The sequence below is a fragment of the Oikopleura dioica genome, chromosome XSR (genome assembly GCF_907165135.1).
Source record: "Oikopleura dioica chromosome XSR, OKI2018_I68_1.0, whole genome shotgun sequence".
In the NCBI taxonomy this organism is placed as follows: Eukaryota; Metazoa; Chordata; class Appendicularia; order Copelata; family Oikopleuridae; genus Oikopleura; species Oikopleura dioica.
The window spans coordinates 5,349,382-5,375,114 of record NC_137294.1 but is presented as its reverse complement, the minus strand read 5'-3'; the positions used below and the strand labels follow the sequence as shown (position 1 = coordinate 5,375,114).

General features: G+C 43.0%; 7 protein-coding genes and 1 long non-coding RNA gene across 8 annotated transcripts; 5 read left to right on the top strand and 3 right to left on the bottom strand.

The window, feature by feature from the left end:
* Positions 1–102: 102 nt before the first annotated feature.
* On the top strand, positions 103–1,672 carry LOC145709528 (uncharacterized). Its single transcript, XM_081787216.1, has 3 exons — positions 103–813; positions 857–1,119; positions 1,163–1,672. Exons 1-3 carry the CDS (start codon positions 550–552, stop codon positions 1,254–1,256), a joined length of 621 nt encoding a protein of 206 aa, XP_081643342.1. The 5' UTR covers positions 103–549; the 3' UTR covers positions 1,257–1,672.
* Positions 1,673–2,078: 406 nt separating this feature from the next.
* Positions 2,079–2,735, top strand: LOC145708698 (uncharacterized). Its single transcript, XM_081786393.1, has 3 exons — positions 2,079–2,167; positions 2,209–2,484; positions 2,534–2,735. The coding sequence occupies exons 1-3, from the start codon at positions 2,116–2,118 to the stop codon at positions 2,713–2,715; spliced, it is 510 nt and encodes a 169-aa protein (XP_081642519.1). The 5' UTR covers positions 2,079–2,115; the 3' UTR covers positions 2,716–2,735.
* Positions 2,736–2,819: 84 nt separating this feature from the next.
* Positions 2,820–4,062, bottom strand: LOC145709484 (zinc transporter ZupT-like). The gene is made up of 4 exons (XM_081787175.1): positions 3,389–4,062; positions 3,236–3,349; positions 3,008–3,197; positions 2,820–2,964 (listed from the first exon to the last, which is right to left on the bottom strand). The coding sequence occupies exons 1-4, from the start codon at positions 3,839–3,841 to the stop codon at positions 2,828–2,830; spliced, it is 894 nt and encodes a 297-aa protein (XP_081643301.1). The 5' UTR covers positions 3,842–4,062; the 3' UTR covers positions 2,820–2,827.
* Positions 4,063–4,541: 479 nt separating this feature from the next.
* Positions 4,542–13,354, top strand: LOC145708948 (mediator of RNA polymerase II transcription subunit 13-like). The gene is made up of 15 exons (XM_081786642.1): positions 4,542–4,694; positions 6,520–6,592; positions 6,707–7,103; positions 7,144–9,483; positions 9,601–9,905; positions 9,952–10,208; positions 10,255–10,548; positions 10,592–10,905; positions 10,949–11,199; positions 11,239–11,453; positions 11,498–11,570; positions 11,668–11,926; positions 11,969–12,226; positions 12,316–12,524; positions 12,570–13,354. The coding sequence occupies exons 3-15, from the start codon at positions 6,842–6,844 to the stop codon at positions 12,819–12,821; spliced, it is 5,289 nt and encodes a 1,762-aa protein (XP_081642768.1). The 5' UTR covers positions 4,542–4,694; positions 6,520–6,592; positions 6,707–6,841; the 3' UTR covers positions 12,822–13,354.
* A 1,038-nt stretch (positions 13,355–14,392) lies between these two features.
* On the top strand, positions 14,393–15,675 carry LOC145709531 (uncharacterized). The gene is made up of 6 exons (XM_081787219.1): positions 14,393–14,494; positions 14,674–14,866; positions 14,909–15,006; positions 15,055–15,201; positions 15,356–15,499; positions 15,540–15,675. The coding sequence occupies exons 2-6, from the start codon at positions 14,786–14,788 to the stop codon at positions 15,613–15,615; spliced, it is 546 nt and encodes a 181-aa protein (XP_081643345.1). The 5' UTR covers positions 14,393–14,494; positions 14,674–14,785; the 3' UTR covers positions 15,616–15,675.
* A 2,576-nt stretch (positions 15,676–18,251) lies between these two features.
* Positions 18,252–19,168, bottom strand: LOC145706447 (uncharacterized). The gene is made up of 3 exons (XR_014134687.1): positions 18,667–19,168; positions 18,472–18,627; positions 18,252–18,428 (listed from the first exon to the last, which is right to left on the bottom strand). It is a non-coding gene; the product is annotated as an uncharacterized LOC145706447 (long non-coding RNA).
* A 339-nt stretch (positions 19,169–19,507) lies between these two features.
* On the bottom strand, positions 19,508–23,894 carry LOC145708947 (uncharacterized). The gene is given in 11 exon segments (XM_081786641.1): positions 19,508–19,658; positions 19,698–19,823; positions 19,863–20,105; positions 20,151–20,201; positions 20,204–20,239; positions 20,282–20,365; positions 22,524–22,595; positions 22,650–22,850; positions 22,899–23,128; positions 23,188–23,805; positions 23,849–23,894. Coding segments are annotated over 11 exon segments (1,791 nt in total). The 3' UTR covers positions 19,508–19,574.
* On the top strand, positions 23,289–25,729 carry LOC145706446 (transforming acidic coiled-coil-containing protein 1-like). Its single transcript, XM_081783854.1, has 6 exons — positions 23,289–24,660; positions 24,700–25,115; positions 25,156–25,246; positions 25,291–25,380; positions 25,429–25,522; positions 25,565–25,729. The coding sequence occupies exons 2-6, from the start codon at positions 25,013–25,015 to the stop codon at positions 25,658–25,660; spliced, it is 474 nt and encodes a 157-aa protein (XP_081639980.1). The 5' UTR covers positions 23,289–24,660; positions 24,700–25,012; the 3' UTR covers positions 25,661–25,729.
* The last annotated feature ends 4 nt before the right edge of the window (positions 25,730–25,733 follow it).

Below are 25,733 nucleotides of genomic sequence, written 5' to 3'. Positions count from 1 at the left end.
AAAAAACACGAATAAGTTACTCACCTTTCCGTTTCTGTTCATCGCTCTATCTGTTGCCATTTGGTACAAAATGAGTGCAATCGTTTCTTTAAATATCGTGGATTTCGTTGAAGGTTGTTTTTGTATTTACAAGAAGATACGACTTATACTGTACTGTACAGTCTGGCATGAAGTGGAGGCAGGATGGTTCATAAATCGCTATTTTACTTATTGAATAATCATGAATCAAGGTTCTTTTAAATTTAAAAGCAAGTTGAACTACCGAAAGTTTGGGTCCCGAATTGATTTCCTTTGATCGGATCATATGATTGCTATTAATCCATCTGTGGCACTGTCTTAGTTTCGAACGCAACCAACTATCGTGGATAGACTATCCAGGATATTCTGCTAATCACTGTGTCAAGCTCACGCCCCAAAACGGACTAGAACGCAAAACCTATCTGATCAACGCAGCGGGCTACTGCTTCAAAGATTATCCACCTGATAGCAAGAGCGCCCTCTGTTGGATTCTCATGCTTATAAGCGGTCAGTTTGAACCAAATTTACAAAATGAGTCGAAAACGAAAATTCTCGGAAGCAAACAGATCACCACCAAAACAGCCACTATCCCTCAAAGCGATAGCAACATTGTCTGTGAAGGAACTGATTCTCGAAGCCTTAGACGATGATCCCGCAGCAGTCGGCCATATCAAAGTCGATCACGTCTTCTCAACCGAGTTCAACATCTACAGAATTCTGCTGCCCGATGGAACTCCGACACCCTATGTATTCTGCGATCACCCGTCTTGCCTTGATAAGCCTAATAGAGATAAGGTAAACATCATTTATTTTAGTTTTTCTCTAATTATTCTCTTAGATCTTCCTTGGGATGGGAGGACGAGTCACATCCGACAAAGCAGTCACTTCACTGATCAGAAGTCACGAGAAGACACACCTCAATTTAGAACGCCTCGGTCGATTACTAGCAGAGATCTGCGTCGAGTTGAACTTGGACCCTTCGTACTGGTGGCGTCTTCCAACAATGGGCTTCAGTGTCGTCCAATTGCTTGGGGCGAGCCACGGATTCAACATTCATGACATTCATGAAGATATCCAGAAATACATGACAAGCCATCTAGAGTAAGTTATAGCGCGAATGATAAATTTTACCTTCGATTCAAAGGCGTGTGGGCATGGAATGGGATGAAGAGGAACGACAATTTATTGAACTCGTCACGGAGCACGAAGACATGGATTACGACGAACCTGGAATGTAAAACTAATATCACTCTGTCATGATTTGTGCAGATTTTCTAAGCTCTTTTTCGCATCTTTAAGGACACTGACTCAGGATTTCTGCACAGGTTGCCGACCCATTTCTTTGACAAATAAGGCAACTACTATTTTCTGGAGTTTGAAAAATTTGGAGTAAAATTTCTGTAGTCAATTTTCATTTTAATTTTAAAACTGGAGATTTTTTTTTCTGGACCTGTTTCTCAAAAAATTTCATCGATTCCATTTGGACCAAAAATAGCACCTTGTTCAGATCGATTTTTAAGGGTGTTAGTGTAATAATTAAGGGTATCTGACTGGGGCAAACGAAAGCCCGGGCCCCGAGCCAGGTTTTCATCAGGGTTTTAGGGGGCCGGGAGGCCCTTAACACCCTTAAAAATGGGCTTGAACAAGGTGTAATTTTTGGTCCAAATGGAATCGACGAAATTTTTTGGGAAACAGGTCCAGAAAAAAAAATCTCCAGTTTTAAAATTAAAATGAAAATTGACTACAGAAATTTTACTCCAAATTTTTCAAACTCCAGAAAATAGTAGCAGCCCAAATAAAGGGAAATCCTCCAAAACTTGTCTCTGATATCAACAATAACTACAGTTAAGAGATTCGATTGTGAGCATCAATTTATCAGGAATAAATCCTTTATATGAAAATCTTCGAGGTTGATAAGAAACCGTATTCGGGGTTACCACATTCGGGATATAATAATCTCGGAAATGAAAACGCATTTGCCCTTATAAATCACGCGCATTTGTTTACGCTGGTCTTGATAGGAAAGTTTGATTTGTTAGTTTGGCCCGTTAGTCAAGCACGCGGCGAAGTGGTAGAAAGTTTCCAGCTTGCGAGAAAATGATAGTTTTTATGCTCGGCACTGATGACCCTGTCCACACTTCTGAAAAAGGTCTGTGTAGTAACCATTAATTATATTAAGGATAAACCTAGACGCGATAACTGAGTTTCGAGTTCTCTTCGATACAATCGCCGGTCTCAGCATGGACCCACTCCATATTTCTCCACAGAACATAGTCGAGCATTTCTGCTCTGTTGGATTGATACGCGCTCACGACGGAACCCAGCACGATTTCGCGCGCACTTTGGCTAAGTTTACAAAGAAGTTTGACGCCAAAGGAAAGCTTATGCGCCCTGGCTTTTACAACGAGGAGGAATTCGTCAAGTTTTGGTTCAATACACATAAGTTCTACAACAAATACGACGTCAGTAAGTCAAGTCTCTTCCATGTCTCCAAGATCTGCATTTTCATCTTAAGACAACTCTGGAGCGATTACCCGAGCTGATTTCCTTCAATCACTCAAAGACTCTGATCGATCAGACGCGGATACCGACGAGAAAGTCTCAGAGATCTTCAACATTGCCGATCGTAACCGCGACGGTGTGATTGACTTCATCGAGTTTTTCTGTCGACTACCTCAGATTCTCAACTGGAATTAACGAATAAACATTGACTTGCATTGGAAACTTTGCATTGGAAACTTTGCTGGGAGATATATGATATTATTATTGATATATAATATATTTTCAAGAATAGTCTATCTAAAGAGAATCAGTTGCATATCGATTGCCACTTTGAGCAGAACTCGGCCTCTCTATCTGAGCATTTGTCTGTAACTTGAATAACCACAAGGGACAGGGCAATCACAATAGCACCGAATACCCACGCTCGAGAAACAATTTTATCCCCTTAAATTCGATGATTATTTGATTTTATAAACGATTATCTAACCTGGGTCGTATCTAGCAGCTTCTAAAAGAAGTGAAGAAATTGAAACTTGGGTCATTATTCCAGCTGTTATTCCAAATAACCATCCGAATATTTTGTGATTTGAACTTTCATCGCTTAGGTTAATAAATAGATAACCTATCAGAGCACCGAGGGGCTCGGCAAATCCAGTAATTGCTGCGTAACACATTCCCTAATAATATGAGCTGCTTGTTTGTGGACTGTTATTACCTTGAGTTTACTTCCAGTCGCAATCATGATGGGAAACGCTACTGCGAAGCCTTCCGGAATATTGTGCATGCCAATGGCAACCGCGATTCCTAAGCCGATCGTTGGATTTGCAGACTTAAAGATAATCCCTTTTAACTATTTTTCATTGTTTACCTGAGCAGATACATACGTAAGTAGACCTTCCGGAATGTTGTGAACAGTGAGGGCTAAAGCAGTGAACCAGCCAACTCGCATAAGTCTGAATGTATCAGCTTCGAACCGTCGTTGGGCCATTTCTTCTTCATTTTCGGGATGCCCTTTTTCGAGAAAGGCACTTGGACAAGAGTTGTCCACTTCAGGATCCAGGTATTTATGAAGCAGGTGGTCCATGGCGAGAGCAACGCCCCACCCAACGAAGAAAGAGAGGCAAGCGTAGATTAGTCCCCAGTCGCCTTTGTAAACCTCCTCAAAGTGTTCTTTTGCTTCGTGGAACACCTCCACGAGGGAAACAAATGCCATCACTCCGGAGGCTGAAGCTAGACAGAAACAAGACGTCAGCCGCATGTGCTGCTTTGGAATAGGAAAATAGACAGTCATTGCGCCAAGAAAAGTCATCATTCCCGCCATCGTAGAAAGAATGAAGCCATATAGAGGCTTTGATGTAGTCGAACTTGAACAATCATCTTCACCCTGCCCGGAAGTCAAAAAATGTCTAATCTCTCCTTTCGGAAAATAAAGCAATAAAAGAAAAATGTTATCCGGTGCCTGTGCGCGATTGGAAAATGAGGAAAGTGAGAAGAAAAAAATAGAAACAAGCCCAGCACCGACAATACATAAAAACGTTTGGCTCTTCATAATCTATTCGTACTTCTCTAATTTTATCATGCACAGCGTTATCCGAGGGAGCCGGAGGACACTTCAAGGAGCAGCGCTTATTGGTTCAATCTGGTGGAAGAGTTTTACTTAGGAAACTCGTAATTCTTTATTTGATTGTTTTTCAACTCTTGCGTCTTTCCAGGGTTGGGTTAGGGTTTACCCAATTTTTTATGAAGGAAATGGAATTATATTGTGGTAAAAATAACAACAATGGAAGCTTCTGCTGAAAACGGAAGTCGAGTTGAGAGTCAAACTTTCTGATAATATTTATTTCTGCTGATGGTAGAGGCCGCTTATCCAGCTGATGAAACTGTGATTAGTAGAGGGGTTAGCAAAGGAGTACATGTATTTTGGCATTGGAGAGGTTTTGTATTCGGCACTAGAATGTCGAAAAATCGAAGCTGATTTAGAGCGCCTTGAAGTCGGCCTTGCCGCGGGGCGGAGTACCAAGACGGGTTTCGTAAAATTCGAGAATCCTTCCCGAGCTCAACCGGCGGCTATTACCATTATTAAAATCAACTTCCGGAGAAGAGAAAACACAACCCTCGGACAATCGAAGGAGAGACTAAAACCCCCGAAAACATCCAACTTCGTCAATTTTTAGGTTAGTCCCGCTCTCACACGAGCCAGCCCTAATGTCTTACTACCGATCGCCCGGTGGCTTCATCAATCTCAGAATTTTTCTTCTTCATTTTTTTTATATTATTGGCCTTTATTTTGTATAAAAAGGAGGACCTACGTCGATGAAGTCGTTGTAATAAAGATCTGGCGCTATTTTTGAAGTTTCAGAAAACGTTATGTTTATTCTTCAGCAATTCTGACGAACTTGATGAGTTTATTCTATTTTCGAGCTTTAATTTGAAATAATTCTTGGTTCTTTTATTAAAAAGGTTTTGGAGATAAAGTTCCAACTGTAATTATATCAACTTTATTAGCGAAAAGGTTCGCTTCAGATTAGCAATGTTTTTCTTAAGTCAGACTTAGCTTGATTTGGGTTTATTTGTAAATTGCAAGGAGTGAAAGTTAGATTGGTGTTGAGTTGAGTTTTCCGTTGTTGGAGCTTTTATTGTGGCGTGTGTGGAGATACGAGCGTGTTCTTGGGAGCTGAGTCGGACGTGCCTGGATGATCCGCCCGAGTTGCCCAATCAGCTGTCCAGTTCGCAGTTGTCGTAGCCAATTAGACGCGCGAATCGATTACAGACTGGGGAACTGTCAGATCCACACGTTCGAAAAGTCAACCTTTTTCTAGCTTTAGATAACGTTGCACGAAAATCGAAAATTTCATACGACTTTCAAAAAGAAAACTTGGCTTAGGTTCACCTAATTTCTTAATTAATAATCTGATCTAGCATTAATAGCGTTTTCGTTCATTCCAACCGTCTATTACTCGGAAAAAAGCGCTAAACTCATCTTAACGAAAATTACAATTATCAAAGTTCGACTTGAACTTTTTCACAAAATTAAATTGAGCGAAGATCATCCTTGGTCTAATTAATATCACGTACTAGCATTGTCAATTAGAATTTCAAATTCAAGCTCAAAGAGTCTTCTCACCGGCGTTCATCTTTTTGTTGTTTTTTGAGTTGCGCTCGGCTTCGAAGAATAAAAACGAAAAAGCCATCTTGTTTTGATGCTTTTACTTTTCTGGCTTGTAGTGTGTGGGTTACTAGGTCAAACTGTGCGCTGGATTGTGATTTTACGATTAAAAAGAGTGAAAAACTGATTAATGCCTTTCGAGCTGCTTGGAAAGTGATTCAACAAGGCCGTAAATATTTGCAGATTCCGAATTACTACGCTCCAAGCCACTACAATATGCGTTTTATTCTAGCAGAGAAAGAAAAAATACGACTGCTATCAGACACGCTAAGAAATAACGATCAATTTTCTTTTAATGCGTAACATGTTTTATTTATCAAATTTTTGTTTTGAAAAATCGAGTCGGAAAGTTAAAAATACTATTCTCGTTATTTGTCGAATCACGGGATAAATCATATTATTATAGTACTAATTTTAAAATTGTCTCGGGAAAGGGATTAATTTATGGAAGAGAGGGACTGCTCAAGACAGGGGCACTATACTGGGATGTATTCTAAAGACGTCGCGCATTAGAATCGATTTGTATGGCGTGGGTAGGAATAGTAACCCTAAGAAGGTGCAGGTGTGAATTCTTTTGAAGATTTTTTTCGTACGAGTAGAAGTGATGGCTGTAGATCGGAGAGCAACAGCGCCGCTACGGTTAAATGTGGGAACTTGACACTGTGAGCTGCCCCCGCAGGCGTAATGCTGCTATGATTGTTTATTTTTTTTTAATTTTCTGTGCTTTTTCTTAACTGTATCTGGTAGTAGCCTCAGCTGTGTTTCCCTTGAAAATTTCGCCAGAAACGCCCGCGCGCCCGTATCTAGCCTAATAGAGAATTCCTTTTTTTCAGAAATCGATTGTCAGGGAATCGGAGAATCGCTCAATATCACACAAAACTAAGGACGACATTTTCAAAACCTTGCGTGAGTCACTTTTTGAGCGGATTAATTTTTCTAAATAGATTTTATTTTAGCGCTCCCTTCTCTGAGTGATAGTACTCTCAAAGTCTTGGATTTTAGAAATAAAAGTAATTCTAGATCGGCGATGAAATTTCTGTGCGAGCCACCAGACCCGTGAACGCTCTTCACTGAAACGCGTGCGTAGTTTGGATACCTCTGTGTCTCCATTACGAGCGTACAGCGAGTTCAACCATCGCCAAGTCATCGGGCTTTATGCTTCCTGATGCGCACACCAATGTGTTCAAGCTTGTCGATCTGCCGGGCATCAAATGGACGAAGTATAGCTTCGCGAATACGCTCCCCTGTCTTCCAGGGGATGATGCGATCCTCTCCGCCTTCGCCAAATGCATGCGCGAGGGAATCCTCTGCACCTGGCGCCGGCCCATGGAGGGCGGGCGAGAAAAGGAAACACCGTCGAGCGAACACAAGAAAGAGCTTTGGTGCTTCTGGTGGGGCGACAAGCCAGCTTTGCTAGGTAGTACTTTCTATAAATGCTGAATGAAAACTGGGTTTAGAATCCTTCAAAGAGAAGGGTCTGGAGAACTCGGACGAGAAAATCTTCGAGTACTCGGGAACGAACAGCGATGGAATGCCTTATGTTCAACGCACCCTTTTATTCAAGGCTCTGCACAACTCTGTCGAGCGCAAGTTGTGCGCCGAAGGATGGACACGAATGGGTCGCTGGTTCTTCAGAACGCCAGAAGGAGACAATATCTCCAAATCAGCGTTTTCGATTAGCTTCTTTCTCAATGGATCGAACGTTTGTTGCTCGATAGAGCCTGGCCAGGCACCGGCTGTGAAGCGATTACGTCCCTCGAACTCGTCTCTGCAGTCTGAGATCCATCCGATAGAAGTAATCTGCGCGCCCTGGGGTCTGCGCGGCTTTTTCTCTGGGAAGTTTCTTCGCAAGCACCATCACGATGTGAGTTTGGCGAATGACTCCTGGAGCTCTTGGCTCGAGTTTTATCCTTATGCATTCCCTGCTACAACACGCGATGACGATGAAGAAGAGCCATTCGCCGTCGAACTGGCACTAGGCAGTACCGTCTCTGCCTTTCGAGTTGTCTACCCAGCACGGCTGGTCTTTGTCCCACAGGATCCAGAGGAGCTTAATCTTCCAAAATTGAAGCCCGAGAAGGCAAAGATTGAGAATGTCGTGCGTGAGGTTGCAAAGAGTGCGGCGATCGACCTCTTCCCCCGTCCAATGGCAAATGGTAACATTCCGACGTCCGTCAACCAGTCAAACATGGTAGAGGTCGTCCCTTCCTTCGTTGATCGGCGCTGCCGACGCTCTGAAAAGTCCTCCGTCAAGAGAACCACTCGCTGGCCAAAGCATAAGTCTCCATTCCACAAGCGCAATAACGAAGGCCAGCGTCGCTCCGAATTCATCATGGATGAGGTCGTTAACGCCGACTCACTTACTGCACCCGAATCAAATCCTCCAACCAATTCAACGACGCAATCCTCAAACTCGCCCGCGACGCCGACAGAAGTCGATGACGTGAAGGATGTTATGGGTGATTCTCCCTCTCCAATTTATTATCGACCAACGGTGCCCTGTTGGAACGGGCTCAAGCTTCCCGTCGAACCGAATGGCTTGACCCTCAAGAGCGACCGTTGTCGCCCAAAGCTTGAGGTCGACGACATCGCCGATGACGACACTCTTTACTTCTCCACTAATCGTTCAAATAATGAGATATTTCCAGAGTTCAAGCCGCGTAAAAGATTGAAGAAAGCTCGAATTAGCGAGTCCAATGACATTTTGCCGGCAAAAAAGGCGCCCAAGGAAACCCTTTACGAGCCATCACCAACCAAAACCGAACCTAATCCCTTCGATTCGAATGGAAGTATGATGGATCACCATAATCCCATTTCGCTTACTAACGCTATAAATAATGGATATTCCGAAAAACGACTTAGTGTCAAAGAAAACGACCCAGACGAGAATACGTACGAGCTAAATATCCTCACGCCGAGTCCTGACGATCGTCCAGGATTAAGCAAATCTAGATATTATACTTCGAAATTGAGCCATCCGAGTCCAAGTCATGTAACGCAACGCATAAAAAAGGATCCCTCTGAAGTCTCGACCTTTCTTCTTGATTCGTCGACAATGTTAACGCCTGATCCTGACCCAGAGCCTGGCACGAAGACAGACGAAGAAGGAGTCTTCGCAGCCATAAGACTAGACGATGAATCAATCACACACTCTCACTCTAATGCTCCTAACTACAAGCCTAGTTGGAAAGACGGATCAATCAGTCACAAGTTTAAGCAAAGAATGAAAGAAAAAGAGCTGAACGCGCAAGGACAAGAAGCCTACAGGCGACAGATTCAAGTGCACATTCAGCAGCCGACAAGTGTGCGTCCCCCGAATACTCCTGGAGCTCCACGAACGCCTGGTATCTCTGGTGGCCCTGGCACTCCGGGTCACGCGCCACAGACTCCGGGGCAACCGACGACCCCTGGCTATCAGAACCCACATTCGGTTGGTGGTCCGCCGTCCGTGGGAACCTATCCGCACACGCCAGGATCTACGCGACTTTCCATGAACCATCGATCTCCTGGCGTCGTTCCTCCAAGTCCCGCGAGCCATGCAAGTCATTCACGCGATTTCAATGCCCCTCGAACTCCGAAAACTCCCCGCACACCTCGAAGCTGTCTTACACCGGGCAAATCGGGCCCTGGCTCTGTTGGCATTCGCGGTGTAGCAAGTCTACCAGAAGCCAGCGCACTGTTGCTGAATCTTATTTTGAGCGACTCTGTGTTAGACGCTCACCGTGATAGAAACTTTATACAAGCGCCTTTATGCAGTTGCAAGTCAAATTATTTGGGATCTGATGGACACCTGATAGGTAAGCATAAATCGATAATGCTGCTTTATAAATGCATCAATCTATTTATAAAGAATTTCTCGCAAGAATGTTTTTTATCGCCCTGTCTTTCTGGTTTATTCTTACTTATTACTTCAGGAATGAAAATAAAAGGCGCCACGAATATGGATGAAGACGACATTTGTAGCTGTGGATTCTCAGCAATAGCGATGCGATCATCTGCGATCGGCACCTGGGGTGGGCTTTTCTTAGAGGACGAGATCAAAATGGCTGGCGAAAAGATAGAAGACGATGTTGTTCTCGCAAACCAACGCTGTTTCCTCGACGACAGTTTAAGAACAACACCTGAGATACTTGGAAAGGGCGGCAATGTTGGTGTTAACAAGCCCAAGCTCAATGTCGTTGCAAAAATGCTTCGAGTTATCATAGAAACAACCAAAAGCGTAAGTAGCGACAACGAAATTTCCTGACTACCCCCGATTCTTTTAGAGAAACATGACAACAGCCGATGCCAACGAATTTCCTCATCCTTATATTCTCAATTATGCGTTATTCTGGGACGCGTGCAATGCAACGGGCGACGCTCTGAAGAATGCTCGGTCGGCTGTGCAGCAGGCAGCGTCTGACCGTGACAACTCTCTTCATTTCGGACACGATGTGTCGCAAGACGTCGTCACAAGATACTCACTGCCTTATCAAGACGCACTGCAGCAAGCTCCGACATCCGAAGTTGTTCGCCTTCTAGGGTTAGTCAAAATAATTTAAGTACGAGAGGCATAAACATAATTAAAGATATCTCCGGCCGATTTTACAAGAAGCAATCCAAAAGCCTGGCGTAGAAGGACCGCTAAACTGGTCTGGCTTAGTTCGCGCCGGGCGAAGGACCGCTAGTGACGAGACAGAGGCACTTCCAGTCCCGCAGCTCCAGTCGATGTCGTCATCTGTGCACAATGAGCTTTTCCACGCTGCGCCGAACTCTATCCAATTCAGCCGAGAACTCTCGCTCGCGCCCGTGGGAATGAAGAAAAACGTCTATTATCTCGTCATTTTGCCAAATTCAGACGTCATCCTGAGCAAAGCGAAAAGGTAGGTTGAACTATCATTTCTCAGGAGTCATTTGGTTATTTAGATGGTTCCAAGAGCTATCTTCGGCTTACACGCGGAACAACTTCGGCACTCACAAGCCGCTTCCACTGCCGATATCTCATTCACGCAAAACGCGCAAAGTGTCCGACAATTTTATCCGCCTTGTGCAGGACACCACTTCTTTTTCTGACCGGTACCGAAAGACATTCACGAATCAGGTGTCGCCGATCCTTCAAAGTCTCCATTTTAAAAAGCAGTATGGCCTTGACTGGTCGAAGCACGCTGCGCAGCTGGACCAGGACCGCCATGGACCGGGCTATGATCAGAGTAGACAAAGGGCTGAGCTGATGAATCCAGGTAAGCAAGAATAAAACTCGGCATCAAATTTCCTTGAATCAAGATCACCCGAAGAACAAAACTCTTATCGACGGAGATATCAGTCAACTTATCGTGTATGTATTCGAGCCTTCGCAAGCGAAAGACGCCGAGCACCCCAAGGATCTCCTAGAGGTACGCGATCGTGAAAACATGATGCGCGCGTTGCCTGAGCAATGGAAGTCTCGTACCCAGTTCAAATTCATTCCAGCGAGCTTCTTAGCGACGGCCGACACCCAGTTCTTGGAAAAAATCTCGCTTGAGACGTTTAATCAGGTTTGTCAGATTACACGTGTGTTTTTTCAATGCTTCTAGTGTTTAACTCCGCTTGATAAAGCACTCAAACCGGAAAAGTCTTTCACTGGTTTCGGTCCTACGAAAGACAGAATCGAGAAGAAGGCTGTGATCTACACGGAGAGCAATGAAAATCCATCAATAACATTACGAGAACCTGAGCCCGACTTCTCGGCTGAAACTGAGAGCTACCAGCAAGTTATTTATTGCTCTTACTTTCCGTCTCAGGATCAACGGTAACCATCATTCGGAAAGCATGATTAATATGTCTCCTCTTTAGATGGGTACTGGTTTCATGCACTGATAGTTTTGGAAAACATCTGGAGACAAATGTTATCGCGATTGACGTCCCAGCAAGGTAGCGGACGAATATTTTCGCGGCATATATTTATCATTTGAATAGAAATTATGATAGAAAAAAGCTAATCATGAAGCTTAAATACGATTTAGATATTTGACAAGCAGGCGCCAGAAAAATACTGTCTGATTCAACAAGCGCTGAGCAAAGTCTGGGAATTCACGAAAGAGTTCGCAGACAGGACGTTCAGCGAGGGCCAGCTACGAGTCGTCGTCTCTCGTATAGGCCGACTTGGTTTCGGCGAAACCAATGAATGGGCAAAGCTGATGCAAGTATCTGCCAGATGGTCCAATTGGACACAACGAGCGAACAAGTCGAGTTTGAGCTCTCACAAGCTCTCTCTTGTTTCTGGTAAGATAGAAATGTTTTTGCTTAGTCAAACTGTTAATTAAGCGTACCTTACGTCGATCGAGCCGGATGCAACAATCAGAATCGTTCAAGACCCAAAGAAAACTTACAAAGCGATCAGCCAGTCAAAACTAGCCACCTTGAAACCCGAAGAAGTTCAATCAGCACATATAGCCGTTTTCGCAACAACACCTAGTGCCAGAGAAAGTACTGGCGATGAGAAAAACAATGCAAATCAAAACGATGATTTCGGACTCGACCTTGGATGGACAGATGCAATGAATGACGATGAAAATGAAGACCGTGAGTAACCATAGAAGCAATTTTGAAATGCTTTCTTATCGAGTTTCCAACTAGAATGTAACGAACAGGGGATCTAATGTTTTTTTCAGTGAAAGGACTGGCTGACGAAATCGTCGGTGAAAATATGGGTGGAGCAGCTGGAAGCGAAGATGGAGAAAACTGCATCGAGCTGATGCACCAGCCACTTTCCGTCGCGCTCTGGATCAGTCAAGCTCTTATGCCAATCGGCATGCCTCAATGGTTCGGGCCTCTAAACAAGAACGAGCCTACTACCCTCAGAGTCGCTCTTCACATCCAAGTAAGCACCGTTCCTTATTGACCTTTATCTGACCCTTGCTTGAAGGCGAAATCGTCGGACATACAAGAAAGTCTGCATGCATTAGACAAGTCCTGCACGCAAATCTGTCTGCGCTACATTGTCGAGAACCTGGAGCGCCTCTCATGGCTTTCGATGAAACCGGCGGGGCGTGTGATGAGTCGGAGCGCGCTGCCGCACCATATTTCCGCGCTCGCCGAGCTGCACCGCTCGCTCATCTTGCTCACCTCGCGTGTTGGACAGCTAAACTCCCAACTGCCTAGTTCACAACAGCTGTAAATACGAAAACAATTCTTAAATTAAAAAATTCTAAACAAACCATCGCCGTCTTAAACCCTTATTCTATTTCCATTCTACAAACATATTCTTTCAGTTTGCGACCCTCACTCCCTTAAAGTTGAGCCCGAGCTATGTGATCACAAACCGAGATTGCAGGGCCTATCAGATAATCGGGTCCGAATAGTCGTTATTTTTTAAGTTATAATTCATTTCGCATTCACCTCAAGAATCTACCTTCTGGCAGACATTCTAGGATCATTCACCTTTCTCTTCGTTACCGGATCATTTCCTGATTCAGATTCCCCCTTTTTCGCCATTTGCTCTTGTCTCACCAAAAGAAACCGTGCTTTGGCTAGAGAAGAACAACTCGACGAAGCTAATTTCCAAAAACTTGTCTTATGTGTGCCTGATCTTCTTGGCCTGAAAAACACATGTACCAACTAAACGACCAATTAAATATAATGTTATAGAACTTCTTGTCAAGTTCAATTGCCAAACCTTTTGCGCAAACGTATACTGAGAAGAATAAAAGCGCCTAAGAAAAAAAACAAATATCTGTTGAGTATGGAAAACCATTTTTCAACAGACGCACTTGGACTCAATCAGATTATGTACTGTTTCAAGACACTAGAGTTTTTTTCAGGGGCAGTTTTAAAGACAGGGATTTATGACTTAATTATGATTTATTTGCAGGGCAAATTTTAAAGGAAATTCAGTGATTTTTAAGTAAAGGGGCGATAGAAGGGCAATAATGGAAGAGATATGACCATGAGTACTGCGCCACTTGAGCTAATTAAATAAATATTGGTCCAGAACGTTAGTTTTAGTCTAGTGGCGCCTTTTGTAATTTAATTATTACTCATAATCCTGTAACAACAATCCGTTAATCAAACTCTTTTCATTCCGGAAAGAGCACGCCAGACATGGAAAACGCAGAGAACAAACTACCGCGATTGGCATTTCTGACTGACTGATTCTGATTTTCGAGTGAAATAGCTAATCAACCAATTAAAATTTGACTCTAGTGTCTCTTCTTTGAGAGTTCAGTCAAACCAGTGACGCCTACGCAATCTACGTTACAAATCTCCTATGTTTTTAGCATGGAGAATTGTAACGTCAATGTGCATCTTTCAAAAATCAGTCAGTCAGGACTGCCAATCGCGGTACAAGAAGAGTGCCAGAAGTGCCTGAAACTCGAGAGTCACTGGCAACATAAAATTAAAGAACAAATAGTAGTCGCAGAAGTCGCGCAAAAGTCAGGGCAAAAGTCTAGTTTCAAGTTAAGTTTAAAGAATACAAAAAAACTATTCGAAATTGACTTCATTACAGACGAGTGACAATGACAAAGAAAATTATTCTTTTGAAAACTTAATTGAGGAGTTACTGGAAAGTTTAGAACTTGTTCAAGCAAAAATATATTTTACAAAAAAATTAAGTAAGCCGATTATCGGCATATATAATATCAGTCTATATTGTAATATCAATCTTGGTGATATTGGAGTCGGATATCTAGTTTGAATTCAAGTTATCCAAAAAACAACTTCATTGTATTTGAACATAAAAAAGAAAGACCTCGAAAGTGAAAGAGAACAAAATTGTATTTTGCGAAACGCGGTGATAGAGCTTCAGCTAGATCAAAGATGCTTGGAAGAGCAAGTTGGCTACGCACGTCGGTATGTATTTGGAAAATATTCGAACGTCAGGCCAAGTGATTTTCTGGCTACCTGACATACGTCTATTGAGTTTGCAAACTTTCAATCCAGCTGACTCAAACAGTTCGAAGCTCTGGATTGGAATCCAGACTTAGAATACAGCAACTCGGATTGTAAGATACGGTAACAGAAATCTTCAGTGTCATTCGTAATTCCTCTCGAGAGCAAGAAAAAACGCGTACTGAAAATGAGAAACTTCGGAGAAAACTTAAATCAGCAGAAGAACGAGCCGAATCTTTACGTCAGAATATCATGTCAGTCAAGAAGGACAAAGACTCTTATCAGGAGAAGAACGAAGGATTACAGCTCAAGCTTAGCAGAAAGAGAGAGGAGGTCAGTTTTTAAACTCCATCCTATTGTGAATTGTCCTTATAGGTGGATTTTTACAGAACAGACAATCGAAATCTTGTAGAAGAAATAGAATCATTCGAAACAGACCGAAAACGATTAGAAAATGAGCTAGCTGACGCTAAGTATGATAATTGATTAGATCAAATGCTGACTGAAAATATAACGTTAAGGCGAGAAATCGAACACATAAAATCTGAAGAGTACCAGATGAGTATCGCTCTCCCCTACACTCTGGAAATACAGAACAAGCAGGAACGAATCAACGAGTTAGAACAATGCCTATCAAGTCAATCCAATAAGCCTCCACTGGAAAAACAGTAAGAGCTAAAGAGCTGAACTTAAATTTAAACTTTTTAGAATTAAAAATGCTCCTCCTCCGCTAGTACTCGAGTATGTTTTTGAGTGATTTTTTTAAGAGTGCTTTTCTCTGTGTGAATGTTTTGCGGGATATTTTTTCTAATGAAAACCTAGAAAATCCATCGCTACAACTAAGAAGACTCTTTGCCGAACGAAATCTGCAGAACCAAGCAACCACGGACATCGAAAGGCTCTTGCTTCCTCAATGGCAAACATATTAGAAAAGCAAGAATCAATATCAGAGCCCTCAACTCCAAGGTAAAAACTCGAAAACCGCTAGTTGACGAAATTCTAGTAGGGAGGACGTTGACATGACAGAATGGCCAATGACAGTGTTACCAACGCCACAAGTTAGCCGACACACGAAGTTCTGACTAACACAGCAATTGGTTTTCATGTAAAAAGTCTAAAATAAAATACGAAAGAGTGTCTTCTGCAATCAATAAGATAAATTCTTCTGTATCTTCTTTAGGAGATGTAGCTTTGTAGATGAAAAAGAAGAAGGTATAGTAATAATTTGGAACGTAATTTAATTCGGACTGTTCCATTATACGTGCTTGATATAGGCATATTTCGTTGAGTACGCTTCTCCTCTTCTCCTGATAGGCTCTTCATTCGTCTCAGTAAATTAGAATCTGTTGAAAATTTCAACTTGAAATAGTGAAATTTCCAGCCGTTCTATTTAGTGTTGTAGGCGAATTATAAGATGAAGCGCAGCGCGGAGTTTTATTCAACTTAGAGTTCAAAGACCGTATTCCGACCGTATATTGAAAAGGAGCCTCAATGAGCATGATGCGTTTCTGCTCTTCGAATTGAATCAATTATCGGGACACAAAGAAGAATTATCTACCTCGAACGGCTATCAGGGTCTCCTGCAGCCTCTTATCGAACTCAAACTGACCTTCGAAGTCTGCGGGATTATGTCGATTTCGACATTCTAACACAACGAGAAAAACAAAAGTCTTGTCGGCCCGCACTGCGCTCATGAAATCAAGGAAGAGTCCCTTTCTGAAATCGCGCGATAATCTACGTTCTTGTAATTCTATTTTTAACGAATTCGGTCGGTTTTCGCTGAATTCGCAATCTTAGATCAAGTCGGCGGGAAGGAAAAATCTATGAAAAAACTCCCATTGAGGAGAACTAGCCGCAAAGGCGAGTTTTTATTTTTGCGAATACGATTCTTTTTATCCGCATATTTAATATCAGATCATAGTCAGTATCAGATCATAGCGTTTCAGATCGGAGTAGAATGGCGTCCGTGACGCGCTTCCTGTCCGAGATTCGATCATTCAACAATCATCGTTCAACGCGACTGCGATAAACGCTGGGAGCCTGAAGATTCGAACTCGCGGCTTTGAGATTTGTTACGTTGGGAACTTGGGAAGTGCACAACGGGCCATCCATGACCGTGTGTCGGGCGAGAAAACGCTTGTTTTGTGCTCGGGCGAGGCTTCGCGCCAGTCGCGATGAAAAATATTTTTATCTTATAATTTATGCTACCGCGATTATCATTCCTGACTGACGGAATTTCCAGTCAGTCAAATTATGTCACATTTTCAATGTTAAAAACATAGGGCGAACGCGTTGCGTTGTGACATAAATTGCTGAGTGACGGGGGTCCTTTCAGTAATCGGACTCTGATTGGCTAATTAGCGGAGAACAATAGAAATTAAATTTAGTCAGTCAGAAATGAGAATCATGGTATATGAGTTAAATGACAGTTTATTAGTAATTGCTTATTTGCTCACGAAAAAACATGTTGTTAATGTGACCATACATTGTGAAAGACGAAAAACTCAGGGGTTTCCCTGAGAAACTCCACACGAGGCTACCCGAGCGAGTTTTTTAGAGGGCGCTCGCCCAGGGAGAAGTCGGGTTTCCCCGAGAAGACATTGCTTCAAGCGTGATACGATCTCGTACGTTCACGAGCCGCAGCGTTGGGCGCTAACCAACGGGCCACCCGGGTGCCAACAAAAGAACTTAAAAACAGGTATTTATACTGCCAAATTACTGTATTCTAGAGAAATTTTCTCGTTTATTTCAAAGTTAAATCCCTTCAATCAAAGGTTTTTCTGTGTATACAGTTTTCGCGTTTATATCGAATACAAGATCGTAGAAACAGTCTAAAATTCAGATAACCTTTAATGGGAAAAATATAAACTTACTGTAATTGACGCAAGGGGATCTACTGTTATTACTGATATATCGACTGTAAAAGAACCAAGTTTAGAACCTCCCTCGGCTTTGTTGAAATCAAGGAGGTCATAAACAGTTCCACCGGCTGAAAATTTCAAATCACTGATTCGCATCAGGGTTCCATGTCTTGTATCCATGATTAATCGATCAGAAGCAAAATTCATCGCTGGAAATTCCAACTGATGATTTCAAAAAACTTTTGTGGGGCCGGAAATCGTAAAAACTGCTAGTGCAGTTTTCTTCAGCTCATCGAGACAAGTCGAATGATGGGTCTAACTCCTGATAACTCTAATGATTTACCGGTTTACCGGCCGGTTACCGGAAAATACGTTGTCACCGGCCGTTTTTGTTCTAGAAGTGATAAACAGATGATTGACCCCGAAAAATGTTCCTTATAGTTAGTTCTACTGCAGGCTAAAAGATGAGAGTCGTATCATTACTCCGAAGAGAGTTATCACTAAAAACAGTAAATTTTGCATAAATTCCGTTGTCGCTGCACGTTCCTGATTTCTAGTCCCATTTGCGCCAGAAATAGTATTCTAGTGATAACTCTCTTCGGAGTAATGATACGACTCTCATCTTTTAGCCTGCAGTAGAACTGACTATAAGGAACATTTTTCGGGGTCAATCATCTGTTTATCACTTCTAGAACAAAAACGGCCGGTGACAACGTATTTTCCGGTAACCGGCCGGTAAACCGGTAAATCATTAGAGTTATCATGAGTTAGACCCATCATTCGACTCGTCTCGATGAGCTGAAGAAAACTGCACTAGCAGTTTTTACGATTTCCGGCCCCGCAAAAGTTTTTGAAATTATCAACTCGTATGTTGTATTTCTGGCAGTTGGTTGGATTTCACCAGCCTTGACGTACTCACAAGAGTCAGAATCACAATTGAAGGCATGGTAGAAATTCAGTTTGGCGCCTCGGTAAGTCTCTGCATCGGTTTCACTAGTTTTCAGACTGATTTTAGAGCCTCCCGATACTCCACCCTAGAATAGTTTTTGCGTCTTTATGTCTTCCATCGAAACTTACAGAAGTCGTCGAACCATCCTTCCCAGAGATCAGAGAAGCCGAGTAACTCATTGTTTTCGCGCCAAGGTCGAATGTAACGTCCCAAACACAACGAGTGCCTCTTGGATACCAAGATGCACAAACATAGTTTCTTGCATCGTAGTCAAAGACTAAATACTTACAGAATTTATTAAAACGTAATCAAAAATTTCCTACTTTATCAGCACTCACGGGAGACTGAGTGAATCCGGACTTTGTATTGAAGAGCTCGATGATATCAGTTTGCTCAAGAATTCCGGTTTGGAGGAGAAGTCAACCAGAGAGTGTGAACTTTAGTAGACCGAGGATACCAAAAATTTTCCTACTAACGGTAAAAAACGGGCGAATTTTCGAAGGCGCAACTTGAGTTTTCACTGTAACTGCTTTGAAAATACATATCCGCCGGCATCACAGTAGAAAGAACCATATCTGTCGCACTCTTTCCTTATTCCACGAAAAATAGCTTCGTCAGAGTCACGGTAAGTAAAGATGATCAAGTCGTCATCCTCAACAAGATCTGGAAGCTGGTAAAAATGACCTCGATTGATTGTTAACCCGACATTTTGAGGATACGTAACATTTCCTTGATAAAGGTAATCACAAGTTCTTCCTGACTGAACATTTGTTTCACAATTTCGGCCAATATAAATCTTCAGCTCGCCAGCAAAATTTGCGACACTCTTAAAGGGTCGCAAAACGTTTTAATTCGGCGATAAAGCAAACTTATAAAAAGTAACCCTTTCCTCAAGTTGGCCAGCTGAAATTCAAGGGTTGCGTTTCTCTGGGCAATCACCAGTGAGATAAAGAAAATCCAGACTCTCATGACAATGACAGCATTAGTCTGATTCTTTCTGGTAAAAAATCTGTTTGAATAGGATTTGTGCACGGATTGTCTTCATTTTCCTTTGCCAGCTATTTGACAAGCTTTACAACTTCCTGGATACAGGAATAAAGAACACAACACCCTCCCACGAAAGCACTGATTCTGGGCGGATAAGTTTTTAATTGGACTTTTAATTTTCATTCAAATTTATTGATCAGCAAAGAGCAGATGTTTAGCAAGGAATGAAATGTCGAGTTCATTTTTATTCAAGATTACTGATCTGAGACTTTTTCTTCTTACTCTTCTTTTTCTTCGGAGTCGAGACTTGTTCGTCAACGGTATTTACCTTGAAAAAAGTAAACTAGAATAATTGTTTCCAACAAACTTCTGATTTCTTTGATTTTTTCTTTGGTTTCTCGGTTGGCGGGTCATTATCTTCTAAGGGGGTCTTTTTCTTTTTATTCTTCTTTTTCTTTGGAGGAGAAACTTCTTCTTCTTTATCTGCATTTACCTAGATAAAATTTAACCAAGAAAATTATCTCCAAAGTACTTCCTCTTTCTTTGATTTTTTCCGAGGTTTCTGAATAGGCAAATCATCATCTTCTAAGAAATCTTCTTCTTGCAATTCTTCGTCGTCCCCATTATCGTCGTCTTTAGTAGTAGCGATTATAGCTAATCTGTAAGTCTCTAACATTAACACGAGTCCATTTTTAATGGTGAAAAACAAGATTGTCGGGTGAACAACATTTCTTCCAATGATGATGTACATTCTCATCGCCCAAAAAGGGCCATCCTTATAAAATATTAAATTCTTAATTTTTCCTAAGAACAGAATAACCTGAAGAACTACGGTGGTAAGAATACTCCAAACTTCAGGATTTGCCCAAAAGCTTCCCATGCAGTCATTTCTACTTCTTCTTCAATAATCTTAAATTGCTGTTTGTCCTTACTTTTTCATTGGAAACGTACCATAACAGGACTTCCACTCTCTGAGCCGTAAATCTCTGACACTTTTGTCTTCGTCTTAGAGGTTCCTGCAACGACAAGAATAAACTGTACCAAGCAGTGTTGGAAAAAACCCGCCCGCGAACCCCGCGGGGGCGGCGGGCGGGGGCTGCGGGCGCCCGCGCCCCCGTACCCGCAAAAATTTCGGATCTGGCCCCGCGCCCGCCCGCGACCGCAAAAAATTTCTGATTTGGCCCCCGCGCCCGCCCGCGCCCGTACAAATTTTTTTTAGCCGCCCGGGGCCCCCGGGCGTTGTTATAATTCCCTTTCCTCGCCTTGAATTTTAATTGAGCTTGACGGCCCAACTGGCCGATTCCCCCCTTTTTCTCCCTCCTTGTTTTTTGAAGGTATTTCCTTACACCGACCATATCCTTACACCGACCAAATCCTTACACCGACCAATTCCTTACACCGACCAAATTCTGAAAATGGTCGAGATAGACCCCCACAAAATGAAGCCTCAAAATAGTTTTCCGACCTGTAGAATCCTTTTCCGGGGTCAAAATTTTAAAATTCCGAAAATTGATTTTTCGAAAATTGTTGACGGGGGGGTCCGTCTCAGCCCTGTTCCATGATTTTTGAATTTAAGGGCTTGACGGCCCTTCGGGCCGTCTCAGCCCTGTTCCATGATTTTTGAATTTAAGGGCTTGACGGCCCTTCGGGCCGTCTCAGCCCTGTTCCATGATATTTGAATTTAAGGGGCTTGACGGCCCTTCGGGCCGTCTCAGCCCTGTTCCATGATTTTTGAATTTAAGGGCTTGACGGCCCTTCGGGCCGTCTCAGCCCTGTTCCATGATTTTGAATTTAAGGGGCTTGACGGCCCTTCGGGCCGTCTCAGCCCTGTTCCATGATTTTTGAATTTAGGGGCTTGACGGCCCTTCGGGCCGTCTCAGCCCTGTTCCATGATTTTGAATTTAAGGGCTTGACGGCCCTTCGGGCCGTCTCAGCCCTGTTCCATGATTTTTGAATTTAAGGGGCTTGACGGCCCTTCGGGCCGTCTCAGCCCTGTTCCATGATTTTTGAATTTAAGGGCTTGACGGCCCTTCGGGCCGTCTCAGCCCTGTTCCATGATTTTGAATTTAAGGGCTTGACGGCCCTTCGGGCCGTCTCAGCCCTGTTCCATGATTTTTGAATTTAAGGGCTTGACGGCCCTTCGGGCCGTCTCAGCCCTGTTCCATGATTTTTGAATTTAAGGGGCTTGACGGCCCTTCGGGCCGTCTCAGCCCTGTTCCATGATTTTGAATTTAAGGGCTTGACGGCCCTTCGGGCCGTCTCAGCCCTGTTCCATGATTTTTGAATTTAAGGGGCTTGACGGCCCTTCGGGCCGTCTCAGCCCTGTTCCATGATTTTTGAATTTAAGGGGCTTGACGGCCCTTCGGGCCGTCTCAGCCCTGTTCCATGATTTTTGAATTTAAGGGGCTTGACGGCCCTTCGGGCCGTCTCAGCCCTGTTCCATGATTTTTGAATTTAAGGGGCTTGACGGCCCTTCGGGCCGTCTCAGCCCTGTTCCATGATTTTTGAATTTAAGGGGCTTGACGGCCCTTCGGGCCGTCTCAGCCCTGTTCCATGATTTTTGAATTTAAGGGGCTTGACGGCCCTTCGGGCCGTCTCAGCCCTGTTCCATGATTTTGAATTTAAGGGCTTGACGGCCCTTCGGGCCGTCTCAGCCCTGTTCCATGATTTTTGAATTTAAGGGCTTGACGGCCCTTCGGGCCGTCTCAGCCCTGTTCCATGATTTTGAATTTAAGGGCTTGACGGCCCTTCGGGCCGTCTCAGCCCTGTTCCATGATTTTTGAATTTAAGGGGCTTGACAATGGCTGGGAACTCTAAGTTGATCAATCTCAGTTTTGTCCCCAACCCCACCCACACCCATCGTTTGAAAAATTATAATTATCTTAGTTTATAGCTCTATTATGGTTTTTATCAAAAATTTTTTATTTTCCGATTTCTGAGCCCGCGGGGCTTGCGGACGCGAGGGTTACGGGCGCCCTTCACCCCCCGGGCGCCCGCGGGCGCGAAAATCTGCGGGGCCCCCGCCCGCGCCCGCCCGGATCCGCACGTAATTTTTGAGTTGGCCCCCGCGCCCGCCCGGACCCGCAGGAAATTTTGGAATTCGCCCCCGCGCCCGCCCGCACCCGCGGAAAATTTTGAAATCGGCCCCCGCGCCCGCCCGCGCCCGCGGGAAATGTTGCGGGTTTTCCAACACTGGTACCAAGGACCATGTCCAAAGCCCAAGCATAATAAGAATGACACTAAATGAGCAGCGCACTTCCATTTCCTAAGCAAAATTAAGTCTTTGAGAATAAATAACTCATTTCATCAAGTTCCGAACCTTGATTGTCTCAGTCACAAATTCAAGAATATCCGCACCGACGCCAATGAAGATAAGTAGAACTTGCGACAGCTGATCACGAGTGACACCCTGTGCTTTAGGCAACATCCAACGACCGACGATAATGATGAACAAAATCAATTGATGAAGAATGTTAATCCAGTCGTCATCCGAGTTGAAGATTGGTATGTTTTTCTTGATCTTAAATTAGGAATGAATATTTGATGCTTAATTTATATACAAAAGTACCCATTCATCAATGATATCGGATATAATGTTCGCCTGTGAGTCGTCTGCTTGATCGGCGTCAAGTAAACTGTTTTGCTGTGTCTCTGTTTTGTTATTCTCTTCTTCTGTTTTCCTTTTTATTTCTTCGTTCTCATCGAAACAGCTGGAGTTCTGGTTCTTTTCACAGTCAAACTGAAGATCACAGGCTCGTTCCAGAACGAGCCGTTGCCATTGAAATGTGGATTTCAGCGCTGAAAAATAGTTGTTCCTTACTAAGCGATCTCTCGAATTTGAAACCAAGTCTATTTACCCGCATCGTTGTATGTTTCATTCCCCATACATTTTGTATATTTCCCCTCTTCGACCGCCGCAATGTTCCAAACTGTTTCTCCTGTACTATCATCTGTTATACTCAAACCACCTTCCATAGATTCATCGCAGCTCGAGTCGACTAGTTTATTCAAATGCTTCCTGAGATCTTCCTCCGCATCTTCTCTCTCACGATTGGAAAACGAGCCATTAGTTTTCACGTTATAAGTGTCTATTACTTTTGTAAAAGTATCATTGACCTCTGTGAGAGTTGTTTCTACCGCGAAGTCATGTCGCACAAAACTGGTAAAGCGAAATTCACAGCCAGCGCTGGACGATGCATTCATTGGAAGGTTCCTGAGCCAAGCTCTCGTATCCTGGCAGACATGCCGCTCCTGCCTATCAAAGTACGATTTTATCTCCAGGAACCAAATAGCTGGGACGACAGAGCCAAGATAAAGCGCAATACAAGGAGAGATGAATTTATATTCTCGGCCCCCGCGAATGGCAATCGTGAAAAGAGCTTCGAAGAAAAGAGTCATCACCGGGACAAGGAGAATGAACATGAATGAAGTTTTGTAACGATGCTGACACTTCCAGACAGCAAGTAGACCGTGGGCTTCACTAAGAGTTCAGAATAAGGATAAAAATACCTTACTTACCCAAAAACATTGCTCTTGCACCAAGTGCCAAAACAGCATCTTTCATCTATCAAGGCTCTCCTTTTAAAAACTCTTGGATTTTCGACAAATAAGAGAGACGCACCTCAAGATTTTGGCGCTTTTCTATTATTATATGTATAAGGCTAGGAGACTAATAGAGTTGTTAGAGGAATATTCGAACAGTACTTGTGAATACATTAGTGTTTTTCACAAGTCAATAAGCGTTTACCGATTGAACCCTCTTTGTATACGAGCCTGAATATAAGCGCGTGTGCCGAAACTGTGGAAGCACAATTGGCATTTGGGTAGACGGAAAGACGGATGCATATTTCGGAAATAATTACAAAATGAACTATATGATATAGTCTGTATCGTATAGACGCTATATAGACTATTATTATAGTCTATACGTTTCGTAATATAAGAATTGTGAGATAAGAATATAAAAATATGGATCATTTTTAATGTGTAGGCCTAGTGTTTATGTAGCGTACGGAAACCATAGCAACAATGACGAACGTAGTTTACCTTCTTACCATTGAAAAAGTGGAATTTTCATCTTCAAAGGATCATCTTTTTTATAAAAAAACTACATCCAGAACATATTCGCTTCGCGGGGAAGCAAAATTTAGAAGGAATTTTTACTGGTCATAGAAATAAGTCTTGGTTCGTAAAGACGGAAGGATAGAGACTTGAGCACAATGGATAGCTCAAATAGTAGCTATTGGAAGATTGAGAACGAAGTACCAGCCGCAGAGGAACGAAAGACGGAGAGTAATTCGGAAATTGACTCCATCATGTCATATTATTCGGTAATGAACGCGTTGATGGCCAAAACTAGCAATTTTTAGGCGAAAAGCCGACTTTCGCAAACGCTTCCTGACAATTTATCCGAAACTAGTTCGCACACGATCACTGGCAACGCCTCCCACGTCGGTGCTTTTGTCGAGAGCGTTTCTGGAGAATCCTTACGCTATACGGCCAAAGACATGCAAGTGATAAGAAAAGAAGCCCGGATCTCAGAAGAAAAAGCAAGGGATGAACTGAGAACGATGGAAATGATATGAAACGGTTTTAAGCTAACTTTTAACTTATAACAGTTTTACGGCAAGAAAAAATAATGAAAGCCTAAAACCATTCGCTAGTCGAAAGTACGAGAGTCTGATGGTCGAGTTGCAGGAGAAACACGAAAAAGAAGTCGAGAAATTTAAAGCGTCTTACTCAAGAGCACTTGTCGAGAAATCAGCTGTGCAGGCAGAGCTTGATGGTTACAAATACTTCCACTATATTTTTTAAACAATCTTTAGCGGTTGACAAACAGGTTTTCGAACTGCACGCTCGTTTCGGAAAATTGAGGGGCATCGTTGAAAACGTCAAGCGAAATGAACAAGCCCTAAGGTTGTCAATAATAAATGAAAGCAAATTAGAAATTATCCGTTAAGAAATACGGTAGCTGAGCACGAACAGCGATTACTGGAGGAACAAGAGCGCTTTGGACAGCTGAAGGACTGGAGCCAAAAATTCGTCAACCAGTAAACAACGATCCCATTTGAAAACAATGCCTATCAATGTTCCTTTAGAGCAAACGAAACAATTGCTGAGACAGAAGCGTCTGTCAATCATCGGCTTCTTGCGCTGGAGACAGAGAATAGAAGACTTAAGATCAAGCAAGAGGTATTAGAGTTCCTATTTTTGAGAGAGGTCTAAATAGTTCAGTCGCTCACTGCCGAACTGCAGCGCAAAAGCGAAGAGGTGAGCGAACTTACAGGCATCTGCGACGAGCTAATCACATCTGCTTCCGCCAACTACTGACCTCAAACGCTTCTGCTGTCTTTCCAATGGTTACACCATGACTTTTGCTAGAATAAATCCAAACAAGTGTTTC